Raw genomic sequence first — 17,378 nt, 5'->3', positions numbered from 1 at the left:
ACCGTAAGTGGCCCCGTTCTAAAGCCCTGATCTGCGGGGTTGACGCAGAGGCAGTAAGTCCGCATGACCAGGTGCCATAGTGGACATACTGCGCATGCGTGTGCAGTATGTCCGGGTCAGGTGACCGCATGTGCTCCCACAGACTTACTGCGCCTGTGCTGACCAGGGCTTTAGAATGGTTACAGATGAACGGAAGGAGACGCCGGGCCATGGGAGGTACGGTAAGCCTATGTGCACCCCCCCCCCACACACACACAGTGTCCATTTCCGATTCTATTTACGACTATGGTATCCTTTAATCGCAGAAAGACGCACTGCATTCTTAAAGCAGCAGGGACAGCCATACTGTCCCAGGAAAAACAACACATATATAAGTAGATAAATACTTGTTCTACTTACATAACATAGGTATTGTACTGTCCACGTTTTGACTTCAGTGAATTTTTTTTATAGTAAATAAAGAGAAAACTGTTTGAGGAATTTTACATCTTTACTGTATCTCACTGAAGCCAAACTTGATGTAATTTCCACCCTTACTTTATTTTTCTCCTAGAAACTGCACTGTCATATCTAGCTTGCTTTGTGAACACGTGAGCACAGCATAGATTGTATTTTACCAGCTTCTGCAGAGGGGTGACGTGTATTTTCATTCTCAACCTCCTGTCACACTGAACTGCCCTCAGCCAATCAGTGAGGAAAATGTATGTGGGAGGGAAGAAAACAAGATTCTCTCTCCTTGGCAATGTACCAAATAAAGCATACCTGGCTAGGATAAGATTTATTACAGCAGAAACGTTTATGATAGTATTGGAATGCTTGCAATGCAGGCTAAACACAGAGCAGTGGATAAATGGAATTTGATTTTATCTCTGACAATCCTGTTAAAGGACAACTGTAGTGAGAGGTATATGGGGTGGCTGCCATATGTATTTCCTTTTAAACAATACCAGTTCCCTGGCAGCCCTGTTGATCTATTTGGCTGCAGTAGTGTCTAAATAACACCAGAAACAAGCGCAAAAGACCATACTGGGTCTTTTGCGCATGCGCGCTATACCTATACTGTACTAGCTATTTTTTACTTTAAACGTTGATGCACATTTTATATTAATTTTACACACATTTATGAAGCTAGGAAATGGGGGCAGCTACTACTTTTGCATAAACTGAAAAATAAATGATATAGTGTATGTTCCCAGTGGACAAGCACTGGACTACATAAGCTCAGGATATATGACTGTAAACAAGCAATGCAGCATCAGCAAACTGAACACATAAGGCAGCAACATGGCGGAGATTAATGAAAATATCATAAATATATGTAAAATAATTGCACAGTAGCAAAACAAAGCTCAGGTCAGCCAGAATCAGAGTGCACATGGGCAGCCCAGCATCAGAATGCAAAGGCAGCCAGCATCTGCAGCAGAGAGTGCTCAGGCAGCCCAGCACCAGAGTGCACAGGCAGGCCAACATCTGCAGCAGAGTGCACAGGCAGATCACATCAGAGTATGCACAGGCAGCAAGCATCAGCAGCAGCAGAGAGCGTGCACAGGCAGCCCAGCATCAGCAGCAGAGAACGTGCACAGGCAGCTCAGCATCTGCAGCAGAGGGTGCACAGGCAGCCCAGCATCTGCAGCAGAGAGTGCACAAGCAGATCACATCAGAGTATGCACACGCTGCAAGCATCATCAGCAGGTGCAGAGAGTGCACAGGCAGCCCAGCATCTGCAGCAGAGAGTGCACAGGCAGCCCAGCATCTGCAGCAGAGAGTGCACAGGCAGCCCAGCATCAGCAGTAAAGAGTGCACAGGCAGCCCAGCATCAGAGAGTGCACAGGAAGCACATTAGCAACAGAGAAAGTGCACAGGCAGCCCAGCATTAGCAACAGAGAGAGTGCACAGGCAGCCCAGCATCAGCAGCACAGAGAGCACAGGCAGCCATACACCTGCAGCAAACAGTGCACAGACAGCCCAGTATCAGCAGCAGAGAGTGCACAGGCAGGCCCATATCTGCAGCAGAGAGTGCACAGGTAGCCCAGCATCTGCAGCAGAGGGTGCACAGGCAGCCCAGCATCAGCAGCAAAGTGAATAGGCAGCCCAGCATTAGAGAGTGCATTAAAAAATCCAGCATCAACAGCAGACAGTCAAGTCATCATCAGCACCAAATAAGTGCACAGGCAGCATCAGCAAGTGAAAGCATCAGAAGAATGTAGAGGCAACTTAGTATCAAAGAGTACACAGGACACCCAACATCATCTAAAATGCAAAGATCACAGCCTTGGCAGCATGAAAGCACAGATCACCCAGGCGAGAGTGCACAGGCAGCCCAGCAGCAGCAGAGAGTGCAAAGGCAGCCTAGTATCAGCAGCAGCAGCAGCAGCAGCAGCAGCGAGTGCACAGGCAGCCCAGCATACTCATCAGCAGTAGTAGAGAGAGTGCACAGGCAGCCTAGCATCATCATCAGCAGAGAGTGCACAAGCAGCCCAGCATCATCATCAGCAGCCGAGAGTGCACAGGCAGCCCAGCACCATCAGCAGCAGCAGCAGCAGAGAGTGCACAGGCAGCCCAGCACCATCAGCAGCAGCAGAGAGTGCACAGGCAGCCCAGCACCATCAGCAGAAGCAGAAAAGAGTGCACAGGCAGCCCAGCATCATCATCAGCAGCAGCAGCAGCACAGAGTGCACAGGCAGCCCAGCATCATCATCAGCAGAGAGTGCACAGGCAGCCCAGCATCATCATCAGCAGAGAGTGCACAGGCAGCCCAGCACCATCAGCAGCAGAGAGTGCACAGGCAGCCCAGCATCATCAGCAGCAGAGAGTGCACAGGCAGCTCAGCATCAGAGAGTGCACAGGCAGCCCAGCATCATCATCAGCAGCAGAGAGTGCACAGGCAGCCCAGCATCATCAGCAGCAGCAGAGAGTGCACAGGCAGCCCAGCATCATCATCATCATCATCATCATCAGCAGCAGCAGCAGAGAGTGCACAGGCAGCCCAGCATCATCAGCAGCAGCAGAGAGTGCACAGGCAGCCCAGCATCATCATCAGCAGCAGAGAGTGCACAGGCAGCCCAGCATCATCATCAGCAGAGAGTGCACAGGCAGCCCAGCATCATCAGCAGACAGTGCAAAGGCAGCCCAGCATAATCAGCAGCAGAGAGTGCACAGGCAGCCGAGCATCATCATCATCAGCAGCAGCAGAGAGTGCACAGGCAGCCGAGCATCATCATCATCAGCAGAGAGTGCACAGGCAGCCCAGGATCATCAGCAGAGTGCCCAAGCAGCCCAGCATCTGCAGCAGCCCAGAGTGCACAGGCAGCCCAGCATCAGAGAGTGCACAGGAAGCACATTAGCAACAGAGAGAGTGCACAGGCAGCCCAGCATCAGCAACAGAGAGAATGCACAGGCAGCCCAGCATCAGCAGCACAGAGAGCACAGGCAGCCATACACCTGCAGCAAACAGTGCACAGACAGCCCAGTATCAGCAGCAGAGAGTGCACAGGCAGGCCCATATCTGCAGCAGAGAGTGCACAGGTAGCCCAGCATCTGCAGCAGAGGGTGCACAGGTAGCCCAGCATCTGCAGCAGAGGGTGCACAGGCAGCCCAGTATCAGCAGAAAAGAGTGTGCAGGCAGCCCAGCATCAGCAGCAAAGTGAACGGGCAGCCCAGCATTAGAGAGTGCATAAAAAATCCAGCATCAACAGCAGACAGTCAAGTCATCATCAGCACCAAATAAGTGCACAGGCAGCATCAGCAAGTGAAAGCATCAGAAGAATGTAGAGGTAACTTAGTATCAAAGAGTACACAGGACACCCAACATCATCTAAAATGCAAAGATCACAGCCTCAGCAGCATGAAAGCACAGATCACCCAGGCGAGAGTGCACAGGCAGCCCAGCAGCAGCAGAGAGTGCACAGGCAGCCTAGTATCAGCAGCAGCAGCGAGTGCACAGGCAGCCCAGCATAATCATCAGCAGTAGTAGAGAGAGTGCACAGGCAGCCTAGCATCATCATCAGCAGAGAGTGCACAGGCAGCCCAGCACCATCAGCAGCAGAGAGTGCACAGGCAGCCCAGCGTCATCATCAGCAGCAGCAGAGAGTGCACAGGCAGCCCAGCACCATCAGCAGAAGAGAGTGCACAGGCAGCCCAGCATCAGAGAGAGTGCACAGGCAGCCCAGCATCATCATCATCAGCAGAGAGTGCACAGGCAGCCCAGCACCATCAGCAGCAGCAGAAGAGAGTGGACAGGCAGCCCAGCATCATCAGCAGCAGCAGAGAGTGCACAGGCAGCCGAGCATCATCATCAGCAGAGAGTGTACAGGCAGCCCAGCATCATCATCAGCAGAGAGTGTACAGGCAGCCCAGCATCATCATCAGCAGAGAGTGCACAGGCAACCCAGCATCATCATCAGCAGCAGAGAGTGCACAGGCAGCCCAGCATCATCAGCAGCAGCAGAGAGTGCACAGGCAGCCCAGCATCATCATCAGCAGCAGAGAGTGCACAGGCAGCCCAGCATCATCATCAGCAGCAGAGAGTGCACAGGCAGCCCAGCATCATCATCAGCAGAGAGTGCACAGGCAGCCCAGCATCATCAGCAGACAGTGCAAAGGCAGCCCAGCATAATCAGCAGCAGAGAGTGCACAGGCAGCCGAGCATCATCATCATCAGCAGCAGCAGAGAGTGCACAGGCAGCCGAGCATCATCATCATCATCAGAGAGTGCACAGGCAGCCCAGGATCATCAGCAGAGTGCCCAAGCAGCCCAGCATCTGCAGCAGCCCAGAGTGCACAGGCAGCCCAGCATCAGAGAGTGCACAGGAAGCACATTAGCAACAGAGAGAGTGCACAGGCAGCCCAGCATCAGCAGCACAGAGAGCACAGGCAGCCATACACCTGCAGCAAACAGTGCACAGACAGCCCAGTATCAGCAGCAGAGAGTGCACAGGCAGGCCCATATCTGCAGCAGAGAGTGCACAGGTAGCCCAGCATCTGCAGCAGAGGGTGCACAGGTAGCCCAGCATCTGCAGCAGAGGGTGCACAGGCAGCCCAGTATCAGCAGAAAAGAGTGTGCAGGCAGCCCAGCATCAGCAGCAAAGTGAACGGGCAGCCCAGCATTAGAGAGTGCATAAAAAATCCAGCATCAACAGCAGACAGTCAAGTCATCATCAGCACCAAATAAGTGCACAGGCAGCATCAGCAAGTGAAAGCATCAGAAGAATGTAGAGGTAACTTAGTATCAAAGAGTACACAGGACACCCAACATCATCTAAAATGCAAAGATCACAGCCTCAGCAGCATGAAAGCACAGATCACCCAGGCGAGAGTGCACAGGCAGCCCAGCAGCAGCAGAGAGTGCACAGGCAGCCTAGTATCAGCAGCAGCAGCAGCAGCAGCGAGTGCACAGGCAGCCCAGCATAATCATCAGCAGTAGTAGAGAGAGTGCACAGGCAGCCTAGCATCATCAGCAGCAGAGAGTGCACAGGCAGCCCAGCACCATCAGCAGAAGAGAGTGCACAGGCAGCCCAGCATCAGAGAGAGTGCACAGGCAGCCCAGCATCAGAGAGAGTGCACAGGCAGCCCAGCATCATCATCATCATCATCAGCAGCAGCAGAGAGTGCACAGGCAGCCCAGCACCATCAGCAGCAGCAGAAGAGAGTGGACAGGCAGCCCAGCATCATCATCAGCAGCAGAGAGTGCACAGACAGCCGAGCATCATCATCAGCAGAGAGTGTACAGGCAGCCCAGCAGCAGCAGAGAGTGCACAGGCAGCCCAGCAGCAGCAGAGAGTGCACAGGCAGCCTAGTATCAGCAGCAGCAGCGAGTGCACAGGCAGCCCAGCATAATCATCAGCAGTAGTAGAGAGAGTGCACAGGCAGCCTAGCATCATCATCAGCAGAGAGTGCACAGGCAGCCCAGCACCATCAGCAGCAGAGAGTGCACAGGCAGCCCAGCATCATCATCAGCAGCAGCAGCAGAGAGTGCACAGGCAGCCCAGCACCATCAGCAGAAGAGAGTGCACAGGCAGCCCAGCATCAGAGAGAGTGCACAGGCAGCCCAGCATCATCATCATCATCATCACCAGCAGAGAGTGCACAGGCAGCCCAGCACCATCAGCAGCAGCAGAAGAGAGTGGACAGGCAGCCCAGCATCATCATGAGCAGCAGAGAGTGCACAGGCAGCCGAGCATCATCATCAGCAGAGAGTGTACAGGCAGCCCAGCATCATCATCAGCAGAGAGTGTACAGGCAGCCCAGCATCATCATCAGCAGAGAGTGCACAGGCAGCCCAGCATCATCATCAGCAGCAGAGAGTGCACAGGCAGCCCAGCATCATCATCAGCAGCAGCAGAGAGTGCACAGGCAGCCCAGCATCATCATCAGCAGCAGCAGCAGAGAGTGCACAGGCAGCCCAGCATCATCATCAGCAGCAGCAGCAGAGAGTGCACAGGCAGCCCAGCATCATCAGCAGCAGCAGCAGAGAGAGCACAGGCAGCCCAGCATCATCAGCAGCAGCAGAGAGTGCACAGGCAGCCCAGCATCATCATCAGCAGCAGCAGAGAGTGCACAGGCAGCCCAGCATCATCAGCAGCAGCAGCAGAGAGTGCACAGGCAGCCCAGCATCATCATCATCAGCAGCAGAGAGTGCACAGGCAGCCCAGCATCATCATCAGCAGCAGAGCGTGCACAGGCAGCCCAGCATCATCAGCAGACAGTGCAAAGGCAGCCCAGCATAATCAGCAGCAGAGAGTGCACAGGCAGCCGAGCATCATCATCATCAGCAGCAGCAGAGAGTGCACAGGCAGCCGAGCATCATCATCATCATCATCAGCAGCAGCAGAGAGTGCACAGGCAGCCTAGGATCATCAGCAGAGTGCACAGGTAGCCCAGCATCTGCAGCAGCCCAGAGTGCACAGGCAGCCCAGCATCAGCAGCAGAGAGAGTGCACAGGCAGCCCAGCATCAGCAGCAGAGAGAGTGCACAGGCAGCCCAGCATCAGCAGCAGAGAGAGTGCACAGGCAGCCCAGCATCAGCAGCAGAGAGAGTGCACAGGCAGCCCAGCATCAGAGAGTGTGCACAGGCAGCCCAGCATCAGAGAGTGCACAGGCAGCCCAGCATCAGAGAGTGCACAGGCAGCCCAGCATCAGAGAGTGCACAGGCAGCCCAGCATCAGAGAGTGCACAGGCAGCCCAGCATCAGAGAGTGCACAGGCAGCCCAGCATCAGAGAGTGCACAGGCAGCCCAGCATCAGAGAGTGCACAGGCAGCCCAGCATCAGAGAGTGCACAGGCAGCCCAGCATCAGCAGCAGAGAGAGTGCACAGGCAGCCCAGCATCAGAGAGAGTGCACAGGCAACCCAGCATCAGAGAGAGTGCACAGGCAGCCCAGCATCAGAGAGAGTGCACAGGCAGCCCAGCATCAGAGAGAGTGCACAGGCAGCCCAGCATCAGCAGCAGAGAGAGTGCACAGGCAGCCCAGCATCAGAGAGAGTGCACAGGCAGCCCAGCATCAGAGAGAGTGCACAGGCAGCCCAGCATCAGAGAGAGTGCACAGGCAGCCCAGCATCAGAGAGAGTGCACAGGCAGCCCAGCATCAGAGAGAGTGCACAGGCAGCCCAGCATCAGAGAGAGTGCACAGGCAGCCCAGCATCAGAGAGAGTGCACAGGCAGCCCAGCATCAGAGAGAGTGCACAGGCAGCCCAGCATCAGAGAGAGTGCACAGGCAGCCCAGCATCAGAGAGTGCACAGGCAGCCCAGCATCAGAGAGTGCACAGGAACCCCAGCATCAGCAGCAGAGAGTGCACAGGCACCCCAGCATCAGCAGCAGAGAGTGCACAGGCACCCCAGCATCTGCAGCAGAGAGTGCACAGGCACCCCAGCATCTGCAGCAGAGAGTGCACAGGCACCCCAGCAGCAGAGAGTGCACAGGCAGCCCAGCATCAGCAGCAGAGAGTGCACAGGCACCCCAGCAGCAGAGAGTGCACAGGCAGCCCAGCATCAGCAGCAGAGAGTTCACAGGCAGCCCAGCAGCAGAGAGAGTGCACAGGCAGCCCAGCATCAGCAGCAGAGAGAGTGCACAGGCAGCCCAGCATCAGCAGCAGAGAGAGTGCACAGGCAGCCCAGCATCAGCAGCCAAGAGAGTGCACAGGCAGCCCAGCATCAGAGAGAGTGCACAGGCAGCCCAGCATCAGCAGCAGAGAGAGTGCACAGGCAGCCCAGCATTATCAGCAGCAGAGTGCACTGGCAGCCCAGCATCAGCAGCAGAGAGAGTGCACAGGCAGCCCAGCATCAGCAGCAGAGAGAGTGCACAGGCATCCCAGCATCAGCAGCAGAGAGAGTGCACAGGCAGCCCAGCATCAGCACCAGAGAGAGTGCACAGGCAGCCCAGCATCAGCACCAGAGAGAGTGCACAGGCAGCCCAGCATCAGCAGCAGAGAGAGTGCACAGGCAGCCCAGCATCAGCAGCAGAGAGAGTGCACAGGCAGCCCAGCATCAGCACCAGAGAGAGTGCACAGGCAGCCCAGCATCAGCACCAGAGAGAGTGCACAGGCAGCCCAGCATCAGCAGCAGAGAGAGTGCACAGGCAGCCCAGCATCAGCAGCAGAGAGAGTGCACAGGCAGCCCAGCATCAGCAGCAGAGAGAGTGCACAAGCAGCCCAGCATCAGCAGCAGAGAGAGTGCACAGGCAGCCCAGCATTATCATCAGCAGAGTGCACAGGGAGCTCAGCATCAGCAGCAGAGAGTGAAGCCTGAAATCCATGATGCTGATCAGCAGCAGAGAGCACGCAATGCAGTACAGGAATCAGATCCTGGCAGCAGAGAACAGATCCAGCAGCTGCTCGTCCTCACCTGGTGAAGGCGAAGTACATGAGGCTGACGGTGGTGAAGCTGAGCAGGGTGATGGTGTGCGGCTTGTAGAAGAAATCGATGGTGATGTCCTCCACTTGCTGCTCGTTGATCATCCTGAAATGCAGTTTATAATTGACATCATCCTTGCTTAGAGTCCTGGAGCGCATCCCGACCGCCATGTCCCGGCCAGAGCCGTAAGTCCCCCTCCCTCCCCGGCCAGGAAGCAGCCCGTCACTCGCTCCCTCCCTCCCGGGGCTGGTGCGGGCGGGGGGTGCCGCGCTGCTGCAGGGTGGTTCCAGGCCTCGCTTCCTCCAGCGCTGCGCCGCACACCTAACAACATACACGTCCCTGGCAGACGGCTCACACTGCGGCTACAGCGACACCCGCCCCGGGCCCGCTACAGAGGCATGCGGCTGATTACAGCGCCCGGCTCCCCCCCCCTTGACTGTGACAATGGACTCGCCCGTACAGGAAGTGCAGCGCTGTGCTGGGAACCCACGTGGGTGCTGGAGAGGTTGAGGTGTGGGGACCTTCATTATCCTATATGAGCGGATCAATGTAAGGAGGAAATTTATGTATTGCTTGTATGACATTGACAGGTCGGAGAAGTACTGTGTGTGCACATGCTTTATAGTGTTGTGTAAAAGGGGTATATTGCTTATATGACACTGGCAGGTCAGAAGAGTGTGTATACACTCTCTATAGTGTATGTGACTAGCAGTTCAGAGGAGTTCCTGTAAATGCTCTTTATTGACAGTATGACATTGATAGGCCAGTAGAGTGTGTGTGCATGCTCTCAGGGCCGCTGTGGTGAAATTTTTTGCAACTTTATCAGATTTTGCAACCGGTTGCACTTATTTATACGTATAGCTATCAGAAAGTGCAACCTAGCCATTGACTTTAACCTATCTGTATCAGAAAATGCAACCCAACCAAACCCTATTCTCACACAGAACCCTCCCCTCTTGCTCAACTAATAACCCCCCCTGGAGGGAACAATCCCCCCTTTTGCTCAACTAATAACCCCCCCTGGAGGGAACAATCCCCCCTCTTGTTCAACTAATAACCCCCCCCAGGGATCAATCCCCCCTCTTGCTCAACTAATAACCCCCCCTGGAGGGAACAATCCCCCTTCTAGCTCAATGGGATCTGTGGTTGCAAAAAATTACAGGCGTGTTAACAGAGAGGAGCCACGCCTACACAGTCATACACTGTCCTCTATGGCAAGTTGCAAAATATGATAGGTAGCAAAAATTTTCACTACACCGCCATCAGAATTTTCTGGGCCCCATACTTGGCAAACCTACAGGGCCCCCCTCACGCCAAATAACAATTTGATAGGTAGATGGTGTGGGGGCAGAGCCACGGTATGTGGGGTAGAGTCAAAGCAACTTGCCCGTTGCCCATAACATCCTCCCCCCTGCATTTATGCATGGTTCACCAATCACGCAGCAGGGAATAGGGAGATGACCACACAACTCCTGTTATGCTACGGTAGAATTGCCAGCAGAGGCTCAAGTGGCATTGCCACTGTTTGGGCCCCAGACTCTTCCTGGGCCCCATACTACTGTCCCTCTTGTACCCCCCTGATGGCTGCCCTGCATGCTCTATACCAGTAATGACTAACCTTGGCATTCCAGCTGTGGTGGAACTACAAGTCCCATGAGGTATTGCAATACTCTGACAGCTCTAATGGTGGGAATACACCATACAATTTTCTGTTAGATTTTTCTCATCTCAGTTTCCCTATGAATGCCATATTGGGCTCTATTCATAAAAAAATTGTGGCGAAAAAACTCCTGGAGGGAAAATACCGCAGCAGTATTTTAGACTTCTGGGTGGTCATTCATAAAAATGTTGGTAGCTGCGATGCAAGTGCGGAGATCTCCCGCTGAAGGCTGGCGGTAAGCTGTCGGAAGGCATGCGGAAACACTTACGCCGGCAGAGTCCCTCCGTGCACTGCTCTCTCTGGGAGGTCTGTCCCATTCACTTGTATGTAATCTGCAGGCTTTGAGGAAGCGGTATTTCCCGTCCACATACTGCTTCCTCTAATCTTTATGAATGGCCATTTTGTTACTTTTTTCTAGATAAACCTAGAAAAACACTGCAGAAGGCAGAAATTTCTTGCTCTGCTGGGGGATTGTAGATTTTCATGCGGGAACAGCTTTTATGAATGCCTACTTTGCTAAATGGTCGGGAAAGTCCGCTGTTTTGAGCGGAAAACTTGCGGTAACGGTTTATGAATAGAGCCCATTGTGTGCCTTTGAAAAAGTGATGGGATTATATATGCCAGACTAAACAGGTGGCTTTTCAGGTTTGATTTAAAGCAGAACTGAATAATATAAAAAAAAAAAAAAAAAAAAAAAAAAAGTGTTTCACTTACCTGGGGCTTCTGCCAGCCCTTTGCAGCCTTCCTGTCCCGCGCCGGTCCTCCACAATCTTCCGTTCTCCCGCCGCCAGCTAGTTTTGTTACCGTCGACTTGTAAATCAACGGTAACTGAGCCTGTGCGCCCCGAGTCACATGCATCTTTCTTCGTGTTCCTGCCCACGGGAACTTGAAGATATGCGTGACCCGGGGCACGCAGGCGCAGTTGCCAAGTTGACGCTATTGAAACGAGCTTTCGGCGGGAGAACGGAGGATCGTGGAGGACCAGCATGGGACAGGAAGGCTGCAAGGGGCCGGCAGAAGCCCGATGTAAGTGAAACACTTTGTTTTTTTTGTAGTATTCAGTATTAAATGTGTCTAGGGTTGGAGTGTTCTTGATCAGGTGTGTCAAGGCGTTTCAAAGGCTAGGGATAGCATGACAGAAAGCTGTGGCTCCAAAGTTTTTTAGATGGACTCTGGGGGGTGGTCAAGTTATTAGATCCTTTTGATCTGAGGTTGTGGGAGGTGTGTGTGACACAGTTGCAACAAATCCTTCATGTATCCAGGGCCTAGGTTGTGTAGGGATTTGTATTCTACTTACCTGGGTTATATCAAGAAGTACATGCTAGACTGTCACCCAGGACAATCGGGAACATTTGTCTTGGGTGGTGATCTAGGTTTGTGCGTATGCGGGCGCATGCACAGTAGTTTTAGAATTTAGCTTGTTTTGCATTTCCACATATAAGTGGATTGTCTGTGCAATAAAATGGAAGATTATTAAAGGAGGTAGTAGGGAACTTGTATGCATTCTACAGTCTCATCCAAGACTGATCAAAACAGTCAACTTGACCATGGATTATTTCAGAGCTGTGGAGATGGTACAAAGATCATCCGACTCCTCAGTTTATGAAACCTCCGACTCCAGGTACCTAAAATTGCTCTACTCAGAGACTCCAACCCCACAGCCCTTGCAGGACTAAGGAGTGGGCACAAAAATCCAACTCCTCAGTTTATGAAACCTCTGACTCTGGGTACCCAAATATTGCTCCAAGGACTTCACTTCCACTTCTTGATTCCACAGCTCTGGATTTAGTATGATACGTGGCTTTAGCCTCTGTGATACGTTTTAATTTGCTGTACCTGGTTGTGTAACAACTCTCAATGGCCTCAATTCACTAAGCTTATCTCCTGTCTTTAATAACTCTTCTAGAGTTGTTACCATGGTGATAAGGCATGTAGTATTCAGGAAACATTTTACCTCAGGCAAACCTAAAGTTAACTCTTCTGTCTTTAAGTTAACTCTTCAATCCTTAAAATAACTCCAGAGTTAAAGACAGGCTGTTTATTAACTGCATGTGAAAATAACTACAGAGGAGGTAAATTACCTACAGAGGAGGTAAAATAACTACAGAGGAGGTAACTTAACTACAGAGGGCTCTATTCATAAAACCTTACCGCAAGTTTTCCGCTCAAAACAGTGGATTTTCCCGTCCATTTAGCAAAGTCGGCATTCATAAAAGCTGTTCCCGCATGAAAATCTACAATCCCCCAGCAGAGCGAGAAATTTCCGCCTTCTCCAGTGTTTTTCTAGATTTATCTAGAAAAAAGTAACAAAATGGCCATTCATAAAGATTAGAGGAAGCGGTATGTGGACGGGAAATACCGCTTCCTCTGATTTTGCGGATTACATACAAGTGAATGGGACAGACCTCCCAGAGAGAGCAGTGCACGGAGGGACTCTGCCGGCTGAAGTGTTTCCGCATGCCTTCCGACAGCTTACCGCCAGCCTTCAGCGGGAGATCTCCGCACTTGCATCGCAGCTTTCAAGATTTCTTTGAATGACCACCCAAAAGTGTGAAATACCGCTGCGGTATTTTCCCTCCAGGAGTTTTCTCGCAACAACTTTTTTATGAATAGAGCCCAGAGGAGGTAACTTAAGGAATGAAGAGATAAGATAACTCTCTCTTATGTGGAGGTAAGTTTTCTCTTGCCTTATTATCTCCAGCATGATCTTAGTGAATTGAGGCCAAATATGTAAGTAACAAAGGCCAAGCCCAAGCTGTTCTTTTAGTATTTGGCTGTCAGCTGGGGTGCTTTCTGGATGGCGTCATTGCCTTGTTATGCAGGGGTGGCTTATTGAGTGCTTAAAGAACATCTCACCTAAACTACACTTCTGAGATAAGCAATTGGATCTTTACTCCTAAATATGATTTTTTTTTTAAATCCCACAGTTTTATTTTGTGTTTAAAAGGTAAGAGACTGTTTAATTTTTTAATTGCTTCAGCTAAATGACAAAGTTGTTTAGAGCCACAATCTATGACTTATTGACTGTTTTTTTCTATCTTCTACTCTCAAAAGTTATTCTTTCCCAGGCAAGAGTTTTATAGCTTTTAAATAGTTGTCAGTGAGCAGTACCCTAATTAAAAATACAAGATTTCAGAAATAAAATCTATTTTCAAAATTATAATAATAAATAGCAGCCTTTTCAGCTGCGTGATGACAAATATAAAATATTTTACATTTATTGGAGGAACCCCTCTCTTCCTTTCATATTGTCGGGACAGAATCCGTCAGACTGGTGGAGGAGATAAAAAAACAAAAACAAAACACAGGCTGCTACTGATGATGTCACAGGGGAGGTGATCTCAGCTTGTGTGAGATTTCACATAGACAACGCCCCTGTGAGGGAGGGTAGCTGATGACAAACACACCCATGATCTATAACCTCCTATTAAGCTCGGAAGTAATGGGTGCCACCTGTATAACCCTAGTTATGAAAAGAGAAGGGTGAAAAGCATGCACTGAAATGCTCAAAGGCTTGAAGGAGTGTTTATTTATCTTTGTATGTGTTAGAGTGGTGCAACTAAATATTTTGAATTAAAAACAATGTTTGGTTTGGGTCCGCTTTAAGCCTAAAAAAAAGCATTTTAACTTACCTGAGACCTCTTGCAGGCCCCTGCAGTCATCCTGCGCCCGCTCCATTTTCCCTCGTCCCTCCAGTAAGCAGAGGTGACCCCTCAAAGCTATCCGGCCACACGCCTTTTCATCACGCCCCCTGCATGGCAGCGGTCTATGCATGCGCTCTACAGGGCAATCCCTACAGTGCATGCACAGAATGCTCCCGGCAATGGGAGTGCAATCAGGATGCACATGGCTTGAGGGGGGCTGCTGCTGACTGACAGGAAGGACAGCGCAGGTACAGACTACAGGGGGCTGGAAGAAGCCCCGGGTTAGTAAAGATCCTTTTGTTCCCTTTGTGACCGATTTACTTTAAAGTGTTCCAGAGCTTTAAAGATATTAAGATTCTATACTTACCTGGGGTTTCTTCCAGCCCCTTAAGCATGTGTGAGCCCCTCGCCATCCTCCCTCGATCTGGCGTTCAGACGTGATCAGCCCTGGTAACAGGCTCAGTCGCGTCAGTCCGTGCCTTCTGCGCATGTGCGGGAGGTCCGTGCATGCACAGAAGACCCCGAATGACGCAACTGAACCAATAACCTGGGCTGATTACGGCTGAACGGCAGACCGCGGGAGGATAGCGAAGGGCTGACATGAGCTTATGGGGCTGGAAGAAGCCCCAGGTAAGTATCAAATCTTAATATCTTTACAGCTCTGGAACACTTTAAGGCTTTTTTATTTTCAGGCTAAAGGCTTCATTTATAAAGGTTCAGAGATACGACGATCGGGTTCACAGATACTCATCTAAAGAGAGGGAAGACTCAGTATCCCATTGAGGCTTCCCTCTTTGTCCTCTATTCTTCCACTGCCGAGCGTGGAACCCCTACGCATCGAAGGCACGCTCTTCTTCTGTGACGACCACGGTCGTGCATGCACAGTAGCACAACTGGCTCTGGCTTACTTTGCACGTGTGGTCCCGAAAAGATTGGCATCTGTTTCCTGTCAGCAATCTTCCAGTGGTCCACGCTAGGCGAAGGTAGACCGTAGAACACTGAGGGAAGCCTCAATAGAGTCTCATCATGATACATCAGGTACGCTTACAGACTTTTCTGTTGCTCCTCTTTTTTTACGTGTTCTCATCTTCTGCATATATTGCTTAAAGGAATACTGTAGGGGTCGGGGAAAAAGGAGTTGAACTTACCCGGGGCTTCTAATGGTCCCCTGCAGACATCCTGTGCCAGCGCAGCCACTCACCGATGCTCCGGCCCCGCCTCCGGTTCACTTCTGGAATTTCAGACTTTAAAGTCTGAAAACCACTGCGCCTGCATTGCCGTGTCCTCGCTCCCGCTGATGGCACCAGGAGCATACTGCGCAGTCACAGTATGGTCTGTGCCTGCTCAGTACAGTCCTGGTGACATCAGCGGGATAGAGGACACGGCAATGCAGGCGTAGTGGTTTTCAGACTTTAAAGTCTTAAATTCCAGAAGTGAACCAGAGCCGGGGCCGGAGCAGCGATGAGTGGCTGCGCGGGCACAGGATGTCTGCCTGGGACCATTAGAAGCCCTGGGTAAGTTCAACTCATTTTCCACCAACCCCCCTACAGTATTCCTTTAAAGCCAAAGTTCACATTTCTTCGGTAGTAAAGGTGAATCATGGATTACGATATTACATATTTAATACAGTCAATCCACAGAAATCAAGGTCAGTCATGTGACCCAGGAAGCTTTAAGAAAACGAGCAGCTTCCAGTAAAGTGGGCGTTTCTTCTCCAGCCAATGATGTCCCTTAGATGGGCGTGTCCCTCTATCTCGCAGGTAACTGCCTAGTAGACACTAGTTAAGAGTGCAAATGATTCAGCAAAATCATCCAGGAATCTGTGGGGGCGCAAACTGTATAAGGGGGAGAGATAACTGTCCTAGGCTGTCGCCTCCCTTCCGATGCACTCCACACCACATTCTATCTTCGAACGCTTCCGCCTTCACAATGGAAGTTCTGGTTTAGAAGGTGTAAGTGTCGGAGATGAAATGCGTTGTGGAGCGAATTGGAAGTGAGAAGGTGGCGAGTTAAAGTGAACCAGAGGTGTAAATAAACTATTGTATTTATGCTCCTACAACTAAAAATATATTTTTTTAGACATCCCATTGTTTTATTTTATATTTAAACATTTACAAACTATATTGAATGTTTTTGTTGCCTTTTCTCAGCTGCAGCCTAAGTGTCCGAGAGTTAGAAAAAGGTCAATAGTTCATGTATTTTATCTCTCCCTATCCTCTGAAGTTGTATTCTGCCAGGTAAACATTTATGGCTGTAATTTGCTCATCCGTGATGTTTACTACATTCCTGACAAGGTACCAACAAGACAGAAGCTGTCACTTCCATGCCTAGAAATTAACTCTTTCAACAAGTAAAACAGCCTGGTTATTAATGTTTTGCACTGTACAGTTAAGTTAAAATGCTTTTTTTTAGGCTTAAAGCGGACCCAAACCAAACATTGTTTTTAATTCAAAATATTTAGTTGCACCACTCTGACACATACAAAGATAAATAAACACTCCTTCAAGCCTATGAGCATTTCAGTGCATGCTTTTCACCCTTCTCTTTCCATAACTATGGTTATACAGGTGGCAGCCATTAGCAATTCCTCCATTGCCGGACACCACCTACTCCACTAGTCTGCCGGATTCTGTCCCGGCAATATGAAAGGAAGGGAGGAGTTCCTCCAATAAATGTAAAATATTTTATATTTGTCATTATGCAGCTGAAAAAAGGCTGCTAATTATTATTATAATTTAGAAAATAGATTTTATTTCTGAAATCTTGTATTTTTAATTTGGGGCCACTTTAATTTCTCCTACACCCTCACTACTGTGTTTATCAAAGCCATTTTACTTCTCATCTTCCTACTTAGCCTGCAATAAGAAACAATTTCTCATTGCTCTTTTGTTTAACCCTTTTAAATGTTTAAGTTATTTATTCCACATTGACCAAGGAGAAGCTGAGCTGCAGCGCTGGCCACAGAGTTAATCTCTCAGCAGGATAGGGAGGAGCTGTTGAGGTCAGGTGATCAACTCTATACTAAGGAGTGAGTGATTGATGATTTAGCTAGGGGTGGAGTTTGGATGGCTGAAGAATGTTTTTGTGTCTGTCCTTGGTTCAGGAAGACCGCTTTGTAAACCCATATATATATATATATATATATATATATATATATATATATATATATATATATATATATATATATATATATATATATATATATATATATATATATATATATATATAT

At 50.2% G+C, this 17,378-nt stretch overlaps 2 protein-coding genes across 4 annotated transcripts in view; one reads left to right on the top strand and one right to left on the bottom strand.

Annotated features, from left to right (window-relative positions):
• Positions 1–17,378, bottom strand: part of PTDSS1 (phosphatidylserine synthase 1) — a 128,516-nt gene that overhangs the window by 72,405 nt on the left and 38,733 nt on the right. For 2 of the 3 annotated variants that reach the window (XM_068237693.1, XM_068237692.1), the window contains exon 3: positions 8,837–8,950. In XM_068237693.1, coding sequence (XP_068093794.1) covers positions 8,837–8,950 — 114 coding nt within the window. Of the gene's footprint in view, positions 1–8,836; positions 9,219–17,378 lie in introns of those variants that run through there. The other variant, XM_068237694.1, reaches the window with a different exon arrangement.
• Positions 9,093–17,378, top strand: part of MTERF3 (mitochondrial transcription termination factor 3) — a 65,174-nt gene continuing 56,888 nt past the window's right edge. The window contains exon 1 of the mRNA XM_068237695.1: positions 9,093–9,394. The gene's annotated coding sequence lies outside the window, so the exon portion shown is untranslated. The remainder of the gene's footprint in view (positions 9,395–17,378) is intronic.

This window comes from Hyperolius riggenbachi, chromosome 5, assembly GCF_040937935.1.
Source record: "Hyperolius riggenbachi isolate aHypRig1 chromosome 5, aHypRig1.pri, whole genome shotgun sequence".
Taxonomy (NCBI): domain Eukaryota; kingdom Metazoa; phylum Chordata; class Amphibia; order Anura; family Hyperoliidae; genus Hyperolius; species Hyperolius riggenbachi.
Note: the sequence above shows the minus strand (reverse complement) of the source record. Positions and strands in the feature narration are given on the sequence as shown.